The sequence below is a fragment of the Malus domestica genome, chromosome 10 (genome assembly GCF_042453785.1).
Source record: "Malus domestica chromosome 10, GDT2T_hap1".
In the NCBI taxonomy this organism is placed as follows: domain Eukaryota; kingdom Viridiplantae; phylum Streptophyta; class Magnoliopsida; order Rosales; family Rosaceae; genus Malus; species Malus domestica.
This window is the reverse complement of record NC_091670.1, coordinates 763,863-785,342: the sequence shown is the minus strand read 5'-3', so window position 1 is coordinate 785,342 and position 21,480 is coordinate 763,863. Positions and strand designations below refer to the sequence as shown.

Sequence of the window (21,480 nt, the reverse complement as noted above, 5' to 3'; positions counted from 1 at the left end):
AGGAGCGGATTGGTAACATCGTGTGATGATTATATCAACAAATTCCGCACACGTCACTAGACCTGGCAAACAATAGTCGTGTTTGTCACGTTCTTGTTGTTTTTGTTTTGTATCCATTACCTTAACGGATCATGTTGAACCTCTTATCTTGACGAGTGACCCAAAACAACCTCATTCGTCAACAAATTGACCCCAAACCTATTATTTTCATATCGTTTCATGTCAGATTAATAGATTCGTGTAATCAATTGTAAAACCTACACGTCACTATACCAAGCATAAGACTCGTGGATGGTGGCCGACTACGTTCGATTAGAGAGAGAGAGCATAATATGCAACGAAAGATCAAAGTTGGAAAGGAATGTGGAGTTTTATTCAATCAGACGGTAATCTATGTTCCATTGTAATTTTATTTACTGGTGTTGTGATAAAATGTATAACCGGTAACTAAAACCATACCAAAAGTATAAACTTGTTGTCAAGTGCTGTAATTTGGGTTTGGTAGTCGTTGAGACAACACAGTGCACAATGGATTGCACGGTAAACTTCACGAAATAGCATCGGAGTAGTTTTATAAATAAAAACTGCAATATGAACGAACATGAGCACGCTCTTTGACTTTGGGCACCGCCAACTTTGACAAAGAACTGACATCAAACCAACAAATGTCTATACACCAACATAAATTTTGTGTTGAGGTGTGTTCACTGGGTTTATTTTTGCACTTGAAAAACACATACTCCAGCTGGAAGGAAACATTTGAACCACATTTCTCAATTTTAAGATCGGTCTCATACGACAATGCAAGACAGAGAAAAGAAATCGATGGGGCTAAAGATACAGCTAGGAACCCAGGAATTAATGACACAATTCCTATTCAATTTGCCAAAAGTTGGATAATTACACGGGCAGTGAAGTAGCTATCATATTTTTCTAATCTTTTTTAAAGTTTCAAATACATTGTGTAGGCTTCATGGGCAGACAGACCCGTCACCTAATCGATATCTTTTACAGCATCCTGCATCAAAAACCAGAATTCAACATGGTGTTAAGATCGCCTTCTTAGCCGTCTGGTTTTCGAAAGGAACAATGAGATTTGGCAAACCCTATAAACGAAAATGCTTGTCAAAGCAGGAACTTACCTTTGCCAGTCGTGTTACATAAGCAGCAGCCAATGCTGTGGCTAACAGTCCAAGCCCTAGTGTCAAGAGCTGACCATTTCCTCCTGGCAAACCAACCTCAGATTCTTCTTGCTTAAACACCACCAGGATAAAAAGAACATTAGCAAATGATTCAAAATGAAACTCGGCTAACTATATGGAACCCAACTAAATTCCTTAACTAAACAACCAGTAGACAGAAGCACATGTTTTCTAATTCATCATAAAAATGTCTGATAAACAAATTGAGCAGCGTTTGGTAAGGCCAAATTCTGATCCTTGGTAAGTAATAAATTTATCCAGCAGCAGTATGCAACTACATAATCTGGAAGACGTAACAAAATGAAGTTCTGCACTATATCCTTGGTAAGTAATAAATTCATATTGGCTTCATTACGACCAGCCGCTTTTTACCTGTTCATAGAATATAATTCTCATAAACTTCTCATGTTTTCCAAATATTCCAGTCTGAAGGCAATAACACTATACTCTTCCCTAACAGAGTACAGTTTTGCACTATATCTGAAGCTAAATTAAGATATAATCAATCAAAATATTTCCTTGAAAATGACAACAGCTACCAAATGGACCCCTGAAAAGATAGTTAACAATCCACAAACTGTCTCTATTCTACACTAATTTGACGGTTCTGAAATTTCTGACTATTCACTTTAACAAATTCCCCCGCCACAGGGATTGCAAACAAGTGTTAACTAATCTGATAGGATACCCAAGCTAATAACTGCATGAAACCATGTGCATTAATTCATATATGTAGATCTCAGTGTTGCAGATGCCAGCATGACAAGCACCAATGCATCTGGATGCTATGGCACCTTTCCATTTCCCAGAATTGTAACCATATTAACCACACAATTGACAAGGTTGATACCTGACTTAGGTCTGGTAACTATCTATTCTATCATAAAAAGTAAGAACGACCTAGGGTGTGAAAGTTTTTCACTAGATCAATCTTTTATGACTCGTAGTATCAAAACTAGAAGACAAAGAAGAAGAGTTTGATACAAATCCGATAAAGGTCGTACCCAGTGCACAAGGCTCCGGCTTTACGTAGGGTCTGGGAGAGGTGAATGTCGGCTAGCCTTACCCCCATTTATGGAGAGGCTGCTCCCAAGTCTCGAACCCGAGACCTACCGCTCATGGGCGAAGGCACTTGCCATCGCACCAAGTGCGACCTCTAGTAAAAAATAACCAGCCACTTACTAATGTAAAAGCTGTATTTTGTGTTACCTAGCTCATCTTCACTCATACTTATTATTGATGATGGTTCAAGTCATTTTACGGAAAGAATAAATCCATAATATATTCCTCAGTATTCTACTTTATATTAACTGGTCACAACATGTTAAACTGAGAAAGAAGACCCCTACTTCATAGAAATTACAGACACAAATATACCTCGGCCGATGCAAAAATGTTAACATTATCCCACTGGGTTCCCTTTTTCACAACCAGATGATGTGTAATAAGTCAGTTTCTTGTTCTATAACCGCCATTTTGTACTATCATTGTTCTATATTCTTATCCTGGAAGGATAAGCACAGTGACTAACAATATATTTTTTCTTAGGTTTTGTCTTCATCTGATCAACGTCAATGTCAATATAAATTTGAATTTTTTTCTTTTGCAGTTTGGTAAATCTAAACATACATGTCATACCCGTTCACTTAACACCATCACATCCCCTTCACAGAGAGAAACATAGAATCTCCACAAGAGAAAAGGAAAAACAGAGACTCACAATTATAGCTCGCCCAAATGCACCAGCACTCACGTAAGCCCATGTTCCTGGAAGCATCCCCAACCAACTGCAAGTCAATTACAAATTGACTTAGAACCAGAGAGTAAAAAATGTACAAACTTGACATTTACATCAGTTCATGAGACGATATCTAATTCATAAGTTAAATTACTAGACGTGTCCTGAGTCCTGACCACCCTATTCTCTCAACTTTGTTTTAATACTTTTGTCCAATGGGCCAATGCAAAAATGCTCATATCAAAGAATTTTATTTGATATTTCAACCATATATTTTCTATACGACACCCTAATTGTACACTTAATAACCTCTACATAATTAAAATTGAGCAATATGTTTATGAGAATCACTGGACCGCAATTCAAAGCAGCAAGGAAACAATTAATTTCCTTTTTACTAAAACTTTCAGTTCCATTGCTTAAAACATGTCATCTGTCACGACTATTCAATCCAAACAGGTCAAAAAGTGGAGGAAAATCTTGTTTAAGTTGGTTATTAACTCATTTTGACAACCTAAGTGATAACAAGTTGGACCCAGAAAGATACCGAATCTTGTTTAAATTGCCAAAACCACTTTGGTCTGGCCTAAAATCAACCTGTAACCCATCATATAGGACAGTTTAAGCTTGGGTTAAATATTTGGTCCAATATCGTCCTAAGAGCCTTAGGAATTGAGCTGGGATAAAAAAGGTCCCAATTCCAGCTCAACCTGTCTAATTTACAGCCCTAACTCTCAAGAGCAGCCAATAAGAACATTTGCATATCAAAAACCCAACTTGAGATCCAAGAACTTTAACTAAGTCAAAAAGGAGCAGGGCAGCAAACCTTCCTAACACGTATGGTACAAACTTTACAGATGTCAATCCATACAAATAGTTCCCCAACGAAAAAGGAAGCAAAGGGCTCAAGCGAAGGAGAGTGACAACTCTAAATCCATTTTCTCCAATAGCCTTATCAATGGCAAGAAACTTCTTGTTTCCCTCAACCATTTTCAGAATACGCTCACGAGCGAAATATCTAGCAATCAAAAAGGCAATGCTAGCAGCCACCTGAAAAAGGTAAATACTATCAGGAAAAGAAAATTTTAGAGCAAATATTGATAGTTTGTTCTTTGTATAGTTAGAAAAAGGGAAAAAGAAATACTCACCGTGCCACTTATAGAGACAAGAATAGAACCAGTAACTGTGCCAAAGAGAAGACCAGCTGACATGGTCAATGGAATAGCTGGAATCGCAATGATCTAGGAAACATAATTCTTATTATGTTAGTACTTGAAATGAGGGTTTGGTTTTCTATATTTTATAAATCTAAAACAGATACTACAGAAAGAAAAAAAAAAAAAAAAATCTACAAAGGTTGAATGTGGTTATGAAAGAGAGATGAGGGAGTCAGGTTCAGAATATATAGTCCATGAAGAACCATATTGTTTATCCAATCATATATAATTTGTAAAATATGTTTAAAAACCTGAAGGTGGGCACACAATTACTTGTTCAAGACAAAAGTTGCCTAGTTTTCTTTCTCTTGCATAGGTAAATGTACATAAATAGTGCAAGAGTGAACAAATAAGTGGGAATAAAAACATATTAAAGGCTAAAAACCATACAGATAGCAATATATTTAAGAAGTGGGTATCAAAGGCATACTTCCAGTCCGGCATAAACTGCTACAAACAAAGCATATCCAGCTGGACCATAACCTGTTCACCAACAGTTTCATGAGATTTAGTCAAACATAAAGTTATACCAAAACGAAAGAAACAGAAAGCCCCGTGTAATGCTACATATCCTTTTTTTTTTTTAATCAAAAGATCACTCATGCAAGGTACAAGAACTTGCACTTCAAGAAATAAAAGCAGGAAAAAGAGCACATTTTTCCCCTGCATGGTAAGGGTTGATTGTTTGCTCCAAAATCGAAGAGGTACCGCCCTCCGAATCTCGAGAGCCAGACTCCTAACATGATTACTTTCTCAAAAATCGAAGAGAGGGTAAAGGAACAGTACCACTGCTGGATAATTGGAAAGTCCCTGTGTGTCAACCTCTGTGCTTCGTGGCAAGGTAGACTAGCAAACATGCCCAACCTTTACTCACATTCGAGAAAACACTCCCAACAAGATTGCTTGCTCCAAAATCGAAGAGGCACCGCCCTCCGAATCTCGAGAGCCAGACTCCCAACATGATTACTTTCTCAAAAATCGAAGACATCGCTCTCCGAATCTCGAGAGCCAGACCCCCAGCAGGATTGCTTTCTCAAAAATCGAAGAGGCATCGTTCTCCGAATCTCGAGAGCCGGATCCCCGACATGATTGCTTGTTCGAAAACCAAAGAGGCACCACTTTCCCAACTTCAAGAGCTGGATCTCCTTGGATAAAGCTTGTCTGTAATCTTCACATGCAACATCAGCTTTCCAGATACCACAGACCACTTTTTCAAAGTGCTCTGACAGAGTTAAAACTTGTGAAGCTGGCAGCTCCCACTACCGTGCTATGACCAAGCAGGGTAAAGGAATAGCATTATTACTTGATGTTAGGGAGACTCCTATATATGTCGACCTCCATCCCCAACGGACAGGCAGACCTGCAAAAATGCTCAACCCTTCCTCTTATCTGAGAGGGCACTCCCAATGAAGCCTTTCGAAATATTCAGCTTTCTTTCCCCCCGATAATACCTCTGTAAACAAGCTATACTAGAGCAAGAATATTTCATATCATCAGGGTTAAAAGCAAGAGTATCCCATATCATGCTTTTTCCCCGTCTTTTCCTTTGGCCTTGTTCTTACCTGCAAGACAAGGAGAAAGAGAGCAATTAGTCAGCACTTGGAATCAAGCTTCCAGCCAGGAACTGACTGCCTGGAACCCTTTACCTGATTACTTACCTGGCATTGCTCTCGAGTACTCATCTTCAACATCTTATGCTTCCAGGGAAGATACCGCATCTGCCTGAGGAACAGATAGGGCAAGTGAGAAGGATACAAGGAAGCATGTGGAGACAAGCGTAACAGCACACGTGCCGATACATCCACTACTCTGTCAAAAGCAAAAGTATCCCATATCAGCAGGGTCGAACGTACTCTAGATTTGATGGACTTGTTTTGACCCTCAAATTCTTCAGTCGGCCTTATACTCTGGAGGAAACCAGAAAACCCTCCAGCCCAGTTCAAGAATAAGCCTGTGGAAAGTTACTTCTTCAAAAGCAAAAGTATCCCATATCATCTCTTCTCATTTTTCTTCTCTTTATCCTTCATGCTGCCTGCAAGATAGGGAGAATGTGAACAATCAGCCGGAGCTCTGATTGCTTACCTTGTCTGTCACCTCTTTCAGCAGATCCCCTAGCTCGGCGACTTGGGGGACTCCTACTACATGGTTTGTATCGCGCTTGACCAAGCCTGAAACTACAAGTAAGCTTTAAGTGACATTGATACATTACCTTGTGCATCTCCACCAGTTACAGATACCACCCCTGGATGGAGGAAGAGTACTTCCAGAGAAGATGCCACATCTACCTATGAGACAGATAAGGAAAGTCAAGACGATACCACACTCCGTTACTTAGAAGTTTCATGGTTACGAGATCATTCTTCCACAATATTTCCTAATGTCATTTGTACTAAATCATTCACTTGTACTCACTAAAGGAGAGCTTGAACCTATGTACTTGTGTAAACCCTTCACAATTAATGAGAACTCCTCTATTCCGTGGACGTAGCCAATCTGGGTGAACCACGTACATCTTGTGTTTGCTTTCCTATCTCTATCCATTTATAGACTTATCCTCACTAATGACCGGAGCAATCTAGCGAAGATCACAAAAAGTGACCGTTTTCGCTACCTAGGATCTATCTTGCAAGAGAACGGAGAATTAGATGGAGATCTCAACCATAGAATACAAGCTGGATGGATGAAGTGTAAGAGTGCATCCGGCGTGTTGTGTGACCGTCGTAGGCCACTGAAGCTCAAGGGAAAATTTTATTTTATAGGACGGCAATAAGGCCAGCGATGTTGTATGGCACAGAATGTTGGGCGGTGAAGCATCAACACGTACACAAAATGGGTGTAGCGGAGATGAGGATGCTTCGTGGGATGTATGGGCACACGAGAAAGGATAAGATTGGGAATGAGGATATCCGAGGTAAAGTAGGAGTAGCCAAAATTGAAGGAAATATGAGAGAAAATCGGTTCCGGTGGTTTAGACATGTGCAAAGAAGGCCTACTGACGCTCCGATTCGAAAATGTGACTACGGGACAAAGGTTCAGGGCCGAAGGGGTAGAGGAAGACCTAGGAAAACTTTGGAAGAGACCCTAAGAAAAGACTTGAGTACTTGGATCTAACGGAGGACATGACACAAAACCGAGCGCAATGGCGTTCTAGGATTCATATAGCCGACCCCACTTAGTGGGAAAAGGCTTTGTTGTTGTTGTTGTTGTATGGTAAGGGTTGATTGTTGTAAAGCCCATAGGGGCAGCGGCGGATCCAGGATTTTGACCTCATGGGGTCAAGATGGTTAAATGTCAATTTTTTTATTTTTTAAAATGGAAATAACAATGAAAAGTTAAATTATAGTACATTCATTCATAATTCAAGGTAAAAATAATATTACGAGCTACAATTGTCCATGGTGCTTCTTCGTATTCTGAAAATGTTGCATTAAGTTCCAAGGATGGCCCCATCTCGGTTGTGGATCTAATCAGCTCCGTAGGGTATTCGTCCTCATCGAAAACTTGTGTAAGGAATTTCCTCCTCATCCGCCCACGAGTTTATGGTTCCAGCATGCAACCTGGCATACCAAAAGCTTCTAGGTCGCAATTCATTGGTCTCTAAGGCAAAGTCTCGCTTAATCGTTCATCGATCTTTTCTCGCTTAACCGTTCATTGATCTTTCTTCTTTCTTCAATCGGTCATATCTGATCCATAGCTGGTAGCGACATGAGGAGAGGGTCATGGGGCATTTCGTCAAACAGATGGTGTGCACGAAATGCCCACTGCTCAGATGTCCATAGGGTCAACTGAGGCTCACCCCAGACAACTTTCTGGCGTCCATGGGGTCAACTGACCCACTTTGACCCACCGTGGATCTGCCCCTGCATAGGGGTAGGTCTTAGGTTCAATGTATCGCAAAAGGGGAAGAGTCCATTGCAGGAGCTCCCTAAAATCAAACTAAAACATGCAATTGTACCTAAAAGGGAAGAGCACCTAGGAAAACTGTTAAAAGAAAAAGAAATCACCCTATCTGTACAAAGTGGACAGCAGGAATATAGCATGTGGATGCACATTGTGGACAGTTTGGACAGTTGCATGTGGATACCAAATTCCTTGTCAGCAAAGTCCTTTGCACATGGTGAATGCACATCTGGGCGTGTCTTTTACATCATGGGCAGCAATGATGTCCATTGTTTCTTTATATTTAATTATTGCATGCGTGCTATCATTGTATGTATATATAATAGCTGTAGCTGTTTTCATTTATGTTAGAACCGAATAAACTAGCATTCTTCAATTCCATCTTTATATGGTATCAGAGCGGGATTAATCCTTGCTCTGCTCTGCTTTCACTCTTCCGCTGCCATAACCACCACAGATCCTTCACAAACACCACTGTCAACATCATGACAGAACCAACGAAACCAGATGAGAAATCCATGGAATTCTCAGACCCATACACCATACACCACTCAGATCATACAGGACTTGTCTTGGTCTCCAAAACACTTGATGGAAACAATTATGGGCAATGGAGTCGTGCCATGTGCATGGGTCTCAGCGCAAAGAACAAGATTGGGTTCATTGATGGAACCATTAAAGCTCCATCACTCCTGGATGCAAAATATGCAGCTTGGAAAAGATGCAATGACATGGTAACATTGTGGATTGCGAACTCAGTTCACTCAGAAATAGCAAGCAGCATCATGTACACTGAAAATGCTGCTGCAGTTTGGAACGACCTCAAAGACAGATTTTCGCAGAGCAGTGACTCGAGGATCTACCAAATTCGACAAGAAATTGTCGAGAGTTGTCAAGGGCAGCTCTCTGTTTCTGTCTATTACACCAAGATGAAAGCCTTGTGGGATGAGTTGACGTCTTACCAAGACCCATTAATTTGCACTTGTGCAGGTTTGAAAGGACTTGCTGAACGGGAAGAGAAAGAAAGGGTTATGCAGTTCCTGATGGGATTGAATGACTCTTACTCAACTGTACGAGGCTCGATTCTGATGATGAGCCCGCTCCCTGACACACGCCGAGTTCATGGTCTCATTCTTCAACATGAACGACAGATGGACGTGGCCAGTCGCCGCGATATGGGGACAAACTCTCACGCGATGCAGGTTCAGCGAACCTTAGTGTCGTCATCTAACAGCAAGCCCTTCAACACACTTTCAAGTAAGTCACTCAAGTGTACATACTGTGATGGAGGTGGACACTTGGTGGACCGCTGCTATTACATTATTGGGTTTCCAGTGGGACACAAATGGCATGGCAAAAATGTGAAGCCAAGGAATAAGAGATCAAAAGCCAACAATGCCGGAGCTATCAAATCTGCTACCACCAACAAGCTTGAGCCTAATGCTTCTCACGGTCCTATGTTCACTACTGAGGAGTATAATCAGATCATTGCCATGCTTCGCAATGGTAATGGACAACCACTTGCAAATGCAACATGTAGTTTCTCGTCTAAATGCAATATAGCACAAACTGACCCACAATCGACATTATATTGGATTGTTGATAGCGGAGCAACCGACCATATATCGCATTCACCACCATCACACAACATTGTAGATGCTCAGCATGAGTCCGTTGGTTTACCAAATGGAGGACAAGCAGAAATAAAGAAGATTGGTTCTATGAAACTGTCACAAGATCTATCTCTTGACAAAGTTCTTTATGTACCAAAGTTTCGCGTCAACTTGTTGTCTGTTAGTCGCTTGACAAGAACTTTGCATTGTATAGTGACATTCTATCCTGGTTTTTGTGTTGTGCAGGACATGGACACGAAGAGGGTGATTGGCCTGGGCAAGCATTTTGATGGGCTCTACTATCTTACACCAAGACAAAACCCTCACCTTGCCAACCACATCCATCGTACCACTAGTCTATGGCATCGGCGTCTTGGACATCCATCGGCCGCACCTTTACTTTCATTAGCCAAAAATCATGCTGAAATAATTTTTGATTCCACACGCATTTGTGAAGTTTGCCCTTTAGCAAAGCAAACCCGTTTACCATTTCATAACAGTGAAATCAAATCTTTTGCACCATTTGACCTGATTCATTGTGACATTTGGGGGCCTCACAGAAATCAAACACATACTGGGGCACGATATTTTCTTACTATTGTGGATGATTTCACTCGTTTTACTTGGGTACATCTTATGAATTTCAAATCTGACACACAAACAATATTGAAATCATTTTTTTCTTGGGTCAAAACACAATTTCAACATGGCATTAAAGCTCTCCGTGCGGATAATGGTAGTGAGTTCCTTTCCATACGTTCCTACCTAGAATCATGTGGCACCTTTTTTCAACACTCTTGCCCTTACACACCACAACAAAACGGGGTGGTCGAACGTAAACATAGGCACCTTCTTAATGTTGGTCGTGCTCTTCGGTTTCAAGCCAATTTACCTTTACAATTTTGGGGAGAAAGTATTCAGACTGCTTGTTATCTCATCAATCGTCTACCTACACCCTTGCTCTCCCATAAGTCACCATACGAACTTTTGCATAACACACCACCAACTTATACCCACCTACGTGTTTTTGGATGCCTCAGCTATGCCACCAATATGACACCCACCCATAAGTTTGACGTCCGTGCTCGTCGTTGTGTTTTTCTTGGTTATCCTCTCGGCCAAAAGGGTTATAAGGTATATGATCTAGCCACACGAAAATTTTTTACCTCACGAGATGTAATCTTCCATGAGCACATCTTCCCTTACACATCTTCATCACCTATAGACCAAACCGACACACATGTTGCTCCCATTATTCATCCAACACAAGACACCGACTCCTCACCAAGCCTACTTCAAACGGTGCTTGATTCACCACATGAACCTGTCACCATTGACACCATAACACCTGCCATCATCGACACCCCACATGAATCTACTACCATGGCACCTTCCTCAAGCCTTCCACTGGCACCTGCCACCATGTCACATGAACCCGTCACTACCTGTTCTTCCTCTTCTCCGCCACCTGCACCACCAACTCCTCACCCAATCTCACTCCGTCACTCCACCCGTCTCACCAAACCACCTGCTCACTTCAAAGATTATGTGGCTCATCACTCCACCTTGCTCACGTCCTCAGACGCCCTCTCTTAGTCCATGTCCAGCACGCGCTACCCACTGCATCGGTATGTTTCCTATTCCTGCTTATCTCTTGGGTATCAACGCTTTGTTTCTCATATTTCACACTTGGTGGAGCCAAATACCTACGAGCAGGCTTGCCAAAATCCCCACTGGGTTGCAGCGATGCAGGCCGAACTCACAGCTCTAGAAGAAAATAATACCTGGGATTTTGTTCCTCTTCCGCCCGGCCAAAAACCCATCGGCTGCAAATGGGTTTTCAAACTAAAGTACCAATCTGATGGCACTCTTGAACGCTACAAAGCACGTCTCGTTGCCAAAGGTTTCACCCAACGTGAAGGTATCGACTACAAGGAGACTTTTGCACCAGTAGCCAAACTCATCACTGTGCGTTGCCTCTTGACTGTGGCTGCTGTTCGCAATTGGCCCTTACATCAAATGGATGTCCAAAATGCTTTTTTGCATGGCGAACTTCATGAGGCGGTGTACATGTTGCCGCCTCCGGGCTGTCGTCGACAGGGGGAGAATGTCGTATGTCGACTCCACAAATCTCTATATGGTCTTAAACAAGCATCCAGAAGTTGGTTTCGAGAATTCTCTAAAGCAATATGTACCATTGGTTTCTGCCAATCCAAGGCAGATTATTCTCTGTTCACTCAAGTCAAAGGTACTTCATTCACTATTGTATTATTATACGTTGACGACATGGTGATTACAGGCAACAATGAGGCAGAAATCAAGAACCTAAAGGCCTTCCTCAGCAGTCAATTTCGAATTAAAGATCTTGGACCTCTGAAATATTTCCTTGGAGTTGAGGTCGCACGATCGAAAGCTGGAGTCACAATCTGTCAACGAAAATATACATTGGACATATTGGAGGAGGTTGGCCTTCTTGGCGCCAAACCCTCGAAGGTCCCAATGGAGGCCGATTTGGTCCTAATTCCCGCAGGTAGCACTTCACTACATGAACTTGCGAGGTATAGGCGCTTGGTTGGAAAATTAATTTATTTGACCATCACAAGACCAGAGATAGCATACACTGTCAACACGTTAAGTCAGTTCATGCAAGATCCACAACGACATCATCTCGATGCAGTATATCGACTTCTTCGATACCTCAAAGGAGCCCCTGGACAAGGCTTGATGTTCTCTTCCCAAAGTGAATTGAATTTAATTGGTTACTGTGATGCAGATTGGGCACGTTGCCCCATTACCCGTCGATCAGTTACTGGTTATTGTATCTTCCTTGGAAAGTCACTGGTGTCCTGGAAAAGCAAGAAGCAAGTTACAGTAGCCCGTTCCTCAGCTGAAGCGGAGTATCGATCTATGGCTGCAGCTACTTGTGAATTGAGTTTTCTGCGATATTTGTTGGTAGATTTACGTGTTGAGCATCCCCAACCGGCAAGGTTATTTTGTGACAACCAAGCGGCTTTACACATAGCTGCAAACCCTGTGTATCACGAACGCACAAAGCATATTGAGATCGATTGCCACACTGTTCGTGAGAGGATTGAAAAGGGAGAAATTAAAACTTCCTATGTCAGAACGGGAGAACAAGTCGCAGACTTGTTTACTAAGCCACTTCGTGCGCCTATTTTTCATACACATCTAGGCAAGTTGGGCGTCATCGACATTCACGCTCCAACTTGAGGGGGAGTGTTAAAAGAAAAAGAAATCACCCTATCTGTACAAAGTGGACAGCAGGAATATAGCATGTGGATGCACATTGTGGACAGTTTGGACAGTTGCATGTGGATAGCAAATTCCTTGTCAGCAAAGTCCTTTGCACATGGTGAATGCACATCTGGGCGTGTCTTTTACATCATGGGCAGCAATGATGTCCATTGTTTCTTTATATTTAATTATTGCATGCGTGCTATCATTGTATGTATATATAATAGCTGTAGCTGTTTTCATTTATGTTAGAACCGAATAAACTAGCATTCTCCAAAACACTTTGACCCACCGTGGATCTGCCCCTGCATAGGGGTAGGTCTTAGGTTCAATGTATCGCAAAAGGGGAAGAGTCCATTGCAGGAGCTCCCTAAAATCAAATTAAAACATGCAATTGTACCTAAAAGGGAAGAGCACCTAGGAAAACAACCCATTTAAATATATAACTATATAATTGAACTCTACAAAGTTACACTGTTACTCAAACACAACACAACTACTTCTAAAGCACTGTTTTTCTCATGAACTTTGGAGGGCTATTGTAAACTTGAATGGTGAAACTATCAACTATGGCTAGTGATAGCTTGAACTGCTTATGTGAACTATATTTGGCTAAAGAAAAATGCTAGATGTTTTACCAATATCTGGGTGATCTGACTCGAATAAAAATGAAGGCTATTTGAATGGAGATCCTTCCTTGCAGAACGTTCAAAGAAAAGAATGAAACAACAGAACATGCTTTAATTTTCAGTGGCAACTTCCTGATCAGTTTTGTATTTGATCTGTATCACTGCAATGCAATGTTAGGCTGGTAATAGCTTATGTTCTGTTTGTTATGTATTTTTTTTCTTCATGCTGCTTGTTGTAAGCTGCTCAACTGCCTCATTTTATCCAGATGAAAAACATATGAATACTGTGTGGCAAGGTAATGACTAATGATTAAACTCTTAGGTGCCTTGACAGATTTCCGTGCCCATAAGTGGCCTGAGTTGGGGGAAGACGTGAATGAATGGCTACCAGCTCTTCAGGCGGTTCACAGCTCACGCACCTAGTTTTATTTTCCTAATAAGTTGCCTAGTTTCTAATCAGAATCACCTCACCCATTCAAATTCCTTCACAAGGCTAGAGTTTTACATAGCTAAATCTAATGAGGGTTGAGAAACTGAGTTAACAAAACAATCCATATACCTCGAATTTGTTGGATGTTTCCATATTCCGATCGATCAGGTAAGCGAAATTTCCACATGCCAATAACTACAATCGTAATGGTATCACAAAAGATCTGAAAAAATGATATCCAATTGGCATATATGGCAATCCTATCCATTCGAGCCCAATCATTGCACCCAGTAAAATTCTAAAAAAAAAAAAAAAAACTCCGAATGGATACACAACAAAACCAAATTCTAACACCAATGCATGAACAAAATCCAAGAAGAATTCAAACAAAACCCGAAATGAGTAAAAAAGTTGGGTTTACCTTCAATGAGAGTGGAAAACTGATTCAAGAAGGCGTTGATCTGGTCCTTGTAGACGTACCCAACACCAGCGAACCCACTTACAATACCAACCAGGAAAACACCGGCCAAAACGGTGCCTTTAAGCGCACTGTCGCCGTCGAAACCACCGTCTTCATCCTCGTCTGTCTTTTCAATATCGCCGCCATCATCGCTCTTGGGGGTGTTGAAGAACCAGCGCTGGCTCTGCGGAGGAGCATTAGGGGTCTTCTGGAGGGACTTCTTCTTGGACTGCTTGAGAGAGGAGCACGGGGTGAGGAAGTGGAAGCGCTTGTTGGTTCGGAAGCTGAAAAGGTGGGAGGAGGAGGGAGGAGGAGAGAGCGCGGAGAGGCATGGAAGGAGAAGAGACGACGAAGAGGGTGGTACCGGTGGTGGCCTAAGAGTGAGGAGGGTGCGCATTTTAAGTGGCGGACTCTGTGTAGGATAAGAGCGGGAGCCTCACCACTGCCATGTATGGAAGATAATTGGTAATATTTATTTTGATTAAAAGTGAGGATTGAGTGTGGGGCTGTTCTGTGTGCACGACTTCCATTTTGTGCACTTAAAAGTCAATTGAAAATTTGGAAGATGATGATATAATTGAGTGGTTGAGATTTGATTTGGGAGTGCCATGTATTCTTTTGTTTACCTTTAATATAATACCATACGATTTGTATAATACCATAGATAATGGAGCTTGTTTGTACCATATTTGATCAATTCTGAAACTACTAAGCACCGGTCAACGTTATACCGTTAATGACCCAGAAGAGTTTCCCTCCAACCAGGAAACCAATCACAGCGCGACACGTATCGACATCAGAAGCCAATCATAGTGCAACACGTGTCAACATCAGAAGCCAATCACAATACGACACGTGTCAATGTCAAAACAAAGCTAGAAACTCTATTCTATAAAAGGAGATCATTCTCCCACAATATTTCCTAATGTCATTTGTACTAAATCATTCACATGTACTCACTAAATGAGAGCTTGAACCTATGTACTTGTGTAAACCCTTCACAATTAATGAGAACTCATCTACTCCGTAGACGTAGCCAATATGGGTGAATCACGTACATCTTGTGTTTGCTTCCTTATCTCTATCCATTTACATACTTATATCCACACTAGTGACCGGAGCAATCTAGCGAAGGTCACAAACTTAACATTTTCTGTTGTACCAAAGTCCTCGCTGATTTTGTGCATCAATATTTGGCGCCGTCTGTGGGAACGACACTTATTCCCACTCTCTTCAGCTTTGTTAAGCTGGTTTCCACCATTTGTACACTCTCTTTTGACCAGGCATCCCTTTCCAACATGGGCAGCGAAGGAAGCCACAGCACACAGAATGACACCCATCTTGTATCTGGTGCGAAACAACAAAAGAAAGAACAAAAAAAGTTTGCTCTTCAGGCTAAAGTCGATGAGTTGGAGGCTCAGAACAACAAGATAGCGATGAAGAATGAGATCCTCCAAGAGTAATATGAGAAAGTCTTTGAAATGCTCCATGAGGCTAGATATACTAAAACACACGAGTTCATCACCCCTATGGAAGTCAACCATCAACTGGGTGCTCTCCAACACGGAAGGTTATTTGCCCTGTACATGGGTATTCCTGTTGAGGAGCGAGCTACTCATCGAAATGGCGACCAACATGAGACTTTTCTTAACGCAGCTGCTTCGACTCGAAGTAGGAGGAGTGGAGGAAGGCACCTCCTTACAGAAGGAGTGGAATGATTGAAACTTGTCTTTCGCGACTGTCGAGACTTCATAAAGCAACGTCGAGACAATCTTATCCATGTAAGCTCGAAGATCAATGACCCAAGGGTCTCTGAAAGACTTGGTCCCCTTTCATGTCTCAGGCTGGCTACCAATTTGGGGAAGGGGCAACAAGTCCTAGATAAACACGAAGGTATAAGGGACTCAGAAATGTTCTACAGACATACCTTGGAAGTTAGTACGGCGAGTCCAGGGAAAAATCACATGCTCTTGATCAAACCTTCCTACTTCCAAGAGGAGATAGAGACTTACGAAAGAAAGCTCCAATGGTACTCCACTCAGGACCCTCTTGTCCTACAGCTCCTTAAGGAAGTAAACAAGTTGAAGGCCGAACGACAAGCTGAGATACCTGATTAGAACCAACCTAGGCATGTCCCTCTTACAAAGAGGATCCTCGACACCTCCCTCCAAGCAAAGACAAAGCAGAAACTTGGCTTGCAACTCTATACTGGAAAGGAGGACCCGATTGAACACATTAACCTCTTTGAGTCCACCATGGCATACCAGACGCACACCGATGAAGAGCGATATCTTCTCTTCCCCTCCATCCTCTCTGGCGGAACTCTAAACTGGTATTGCCGTCTTCCACCTGAGACGGTAAACTCATTTGAGGAATTGAGAAAACTGTTTGTTTCTCAACACATTTTCCAAACCAATCGTTTGCACTTTACGGATGACTTGTACACTATTCGCCAGAAGCCAAACGAGTCATTACGTATGTATGCTGGCAGCTTCAGCCATGAGTATTCTCGTTATGCCAAGACAGACGACAAGACTACCCTCAAAGCCTTCATGGCAGGCCTACATGACTGTTTCTTTAAGTACATGATCACTGCCAACACTTGGAAGACTTACTTTGAGGTGGCCTCCGCCGAGGCAATGACATACCAAGAGAAACCCCTAACAACCATCCCCTATCAGCAAGTGGGGAGTGGAAGCCAGACCCACCCAAATGAAAAGACATCACCCTTCCAAACGGTAGCGGTGCCTCCCCATGCCTTACTTAATACTTTGCCAAGTCAACAGACATATCAATCTCAAGGCAAAAGGAAAGATTTTCATCATCACCAGTCTCATTTTAGTAAAATGAGTAAGGGACACTATCGCGATAACCAAAGGTATCGCCATGATAATGCCCGTCCCCAGGCAGTCAACACAGTAGGCCAAGCACGTGTCAGGACAGGCCCTACCCCGAGGTATAAGACATACATACCTTTGAACGCCACATGCATGGTCATTTACCCTAGTATAACACACCTGATACCAAAGTCAATGCCAAGGCAGTCGGGATACAAGCCCACGAAGAACACGGGCACGTTTTGCTGCTACCACGAGTATAACGGCCATGACAGCGAGAAGTGTATCACCTTTCGTGATCATATTGAAGCTTTGGCGCGAGAATGAAAAATTGATCAATTCCTTCTTCACCTTTCAAGGGATAACCGTAACCAACACCAAGTGAATGTGATATATTCCATAAGCGGCGGCACACCCATATCTGAATCTTCCAACAGAGCCATGAAAAACAGCGAACGAGCTTTAAGGCCTAGTCACCAAGTGTTTCATGTGGAAGACATCAGGGAAGGCAAGTGTCAAAAGTCTAATTGGGATCCAATATGTTTCTACCCTGAGGAAGAAAAATGTATCATCTACCCTAATAATGACCTACTGATCGTGGAAGCTTACATAGCCAACTTTGAAATACGATGAATCCTGGTAGATACGGGGGCTTCGGTCAATATCATGTTTGCTGAAGCTTTCAGGGCACTTAATGTAGCTGAACACTTGCTCAATCGCTCGATTTCTTCTCTGATAAGCTTCTCCGGTGATATCGTGTAACCTTTAGGGAGCATAGACTTACCTTTCACCATTGATACAGGCCCTTACACAGCTACCATTATCACTAACTTCCTGTAGTTGATTGCCCAACGGCATACAATGTCATCTTTGGACGCACAGACATCAATGATCTCAAGGTCATAGTATCCACACATATGTTGTTGATGAAATTTCCAACCTCCTATGACAATAGTTACATCAGAGGAGATCAACTTAGTGCACGGTTATGTTATAACACTTCGGTCAAGCAACAACACCTGTTTTTGCCTAAGGAAACCCTTTCTATACATGATCAAGTCATAAAGACCAGCCCGGACGAAGCCAACTTGGATCTTCAAGGTGGCAACAGTCAACCTGAAGATCCTCGAGACGACTCTTTTACCCAGCAAGCACAACCCGCTGAAGAGTTTGAGAAGGTTTCTATCTCAAAAGATTATCCAAATCTCATGGTGAAGATTGACACCACATTGTCACCACCCATTCGGTTGGCATTGATCTCTTTTTTGCAAGAGAACAATGAGGTCTTCGCCTGGTCATACGAGGACATGCCAGACATCTCTCCCGATATCATATGTCATCGCATGAGTATTGACCCCAAGACCAAGCCGGTGAGACAGAAGCGAAGATTTTATGATGCTGAACAATACGAAGCAATGAAGGCAGAAGTTGAAAAACTCAAAGGCATAGGCTTCGTCCGCGAAGTCAATTACCCAACATGGGTAGCAAATGTGGTCCTTGTTAAAAAAAATCCAACCAAAGAAAGTCTTCTGCTCCAAAAGGTCTTGTGGAGAATGCATGTCGACTACACCAACCTAAATAAAGGATGCCTGAAGGATAACTTTCCTTTTCCCCTCATTGACAGACTTATAGACTCTATGACAGGGTGTGAACTCCTAAGCTTCATGGATGCTTACTCAGGATACAACCAAATCCTCATGAACCCTCTGGACCAAGAACACACAACTTTCACTACTGACATGGGACTATATTGCTATAAAGTCATGCCCTTCGGCCTAAAGAATACAGGAGCGACTTATCAGAGACTAGTCAATTCAATGTTCGCCAAACAGATTGGGAGGAGCATGGAAGTTTACGTTGATGATATGCTAGTCAAGAGCAAACATGCTGACCAACACATCACCAACCTATCTGAAACTTTCACCATTCTGAAAAGGTATCAAATAAGGTTGAACCCTAACAAATGTGCATTCGATGTAGGATCTGACAAATTCTTAGGCTTCATGATAAGCTAATGAGGCATTGAGGCTAATCTTGAGAAAATCAAAGTAATCCTCGACATGAAGGAACCGGTAACTTCAAAAGACATCCAGAGCCTTACTGGCAAAGTGGCAGCCTTAACTAGGTTCATCTCAAAGGCCATAGACAGATGTACTTCTTTCTTTAAAGCACTTAAAGGAAGTAAGAAGTATATTACATGGACTGATGAATGTGCTGAGGCATTCAAGAACCTCAAGGACTACATGAGTAAAGCCCCTCTACTCTCCAAACCTGATGTTGGTGACACTCTCATTATCTATCAATCTATTGGTATCGACTTCAGCAGTAATTTCGTTCTCATTCGAAATGATGGTAATATCGAATGGCATGTCTACTACGCTAGCAAGGCCTTACAAGATACGGAGACACGATACTCCAACATTGAGAAATTGGCTCTAGCATTGGTCATGTCTGCTCGAAAACTTCGCCCTTACTTCCAAGCACATTCCATCATCATGCTTACCAATCATCATCTTCAACAGATACTCTAGAGTCCTGACATTTCCGGGCGAATAATCAAATGGGCGATAACATTGGGTGAGTTTGACATCCCCTACTAACCAAAGCCAGCTGAGAGGGGCTAAGCAGTGGCAAACTTCATCGATGACTTCACATATCCTGTTGACATTGTTTCTACGCCTAAAGAAGTGGTTTCATTACCCTCGGAAGCTCAGAAAATACCAACTGCCCTAACATGGAGTTTATATGTTGATGGGTCGTCTAACCAACAGGGTTATGGAGCAAGACTAGTCCTTACAACCCCTGACAAAGTGGCGATGGGGTATTCAAATTCAAGGCGTCGAACAATGGGGCCGAATATGAAACCCTCATAGCAGGCTTACGTTTGGCCAAACACCTTGGGGTTAAACAAATTGATATCTTCAGTGACTTCTAATTGGTGGTTAACCAGGTCATCAACAAGTTTGACGCTAATGATAACTCCATGGCAGCATATCTGGCACAAACACAATTGTTGCTCAAGCACTTCCACTACCAGATCACCCAAATTCCTCGAGCGGCAAACAGTTATGCAGATGCTTTGGCTCGCCTCGCCTCGCCTCAGCGGTGGAAGAGAAGATTGGGAGAAAAATTCAGGTCGAATTGTTGGCAGCACCAAGCACCATGGTTGCGGAAGTGTGCAACTTACAACAAGGGGATAGTTGGATTACCCCGATTTATAGATTCCTTACTCATGGCACCCTTCCAAATGACAAAGTCCAAGTTAAGCAGATTTGATACAAGGCTACCCGTTACTTGATCATTAATGACCAACTTTACAACCTACCATACCTAAGATGCCTTACGCCCACAGAGGCAGAAATTATCCTTCGGGAAATACATGAAAGAGTCTGCGGAGATCATGCTAGATCTCGATCCCTAATACACAAGGCTTTTCACCAAGGATATTACTGGCCAACACTCCACCAAGATGCCATCAGAATATCTCGCTCATGTGATAAGTGTCAACGCTACATAACTATTCCTCATTCCCCTCCCGAGCCGCTCACTCATATGATCAGCCCTTGGCCCTTAGCCCAATAGGGACTTGATTTGATCAGCCCAATGCCTGCAAGGAAGGGCAAGGTCCGCTATGCAATCGTTGTAGTTGACTACTTCATAAAGTGGGCTGAACTAGAACCTTTGGCAACCATTACTGAGGCAAAAATAGAAAACTTTGTATGGAAGAACATCCTTTGCAGATTCGGCATTCCCAATGTGATAATCACTGACAACGGGGCAACAGTTCGACAACAATAAGTTCATGATGTTCTGCTTTAAGTTCAACATCAACTTATGTTTTGCCTTCCCAGCTCATCCCTAATCTAATGGACAAGTCGAAGCCATCAACAAAATAATCAAGCAAACTTTGAAAACCAGTTTGGACAAGGCTAAAGGTTGTTGGCCATAATTTGTACCCTAAGTTCTTTGGTCATACCGCACTTCGTATCAGACATCAACAGGAGAAACCCCATTCTCACTTGCCTTTGGTATAGAGGCAATTGTCCCAGTTGAGCTTGAGCAAGCAACGTTCCGAGTCCAAAATTATGTGCAAAGCAAAAATGATAAACAACTTACCTTCAACTTAGATCTAGTAAAAAAACACAGAAACCAGACTCACTTGAGGAATATTGCCTACAAGCAGCGCATTGGCATCAGTC

General features: G+C 42.2%; 2 protein-coding genes across 2 annotated transcripts; one reads left to right on the top strand and one right to left on the bottom strand.

Annotated features, from left to right (window-relative positions):
- Window positions 1–746: 746 nt before the first annotated feature.
- LOC103421997 (uncharacterized) lies at window positions 747–14,959 on the bottom strand. The gene is made up of 7 exons (XM_029109008.2): window positions 14,406–14,959; window positions 4,588–4,640; window positions 4,089–4,181; window positions 3,767–3,990; window positions 2,923–2,989; window positions 1,143–1,253; window positions 747–1,018 (listed from the first exon to the last, which is right to left on the bottom strand). The coding sequence occupies exons 1-7, from the start codon at window positions 14,839–14,841 to the stop codon at window positions 995–997; spliced, it is 1,008 nt and encodes a 335-aa protein (XP_028964841.1). The 5' UTR covers window positions 14,842–14,959; the 3' UTR covers window positions 747–994.
- LOC139188818 (uncharacterized) lies at window positions 8,609–10,053 on the top strand. Its single transcript, XM_070806681.1, has 2 exons — window positions 8,609–9,593; window positions 9,917–10,053. Coding segments are annotated over exons 1-2 (915 nt in total). The 5' UTR covers window positions 8,609–8,680; the 3' UTR covers window positions 9,919–10,053.
- Window positions 14,960–21,480: the final 6,521 nt, after the last annotated feature.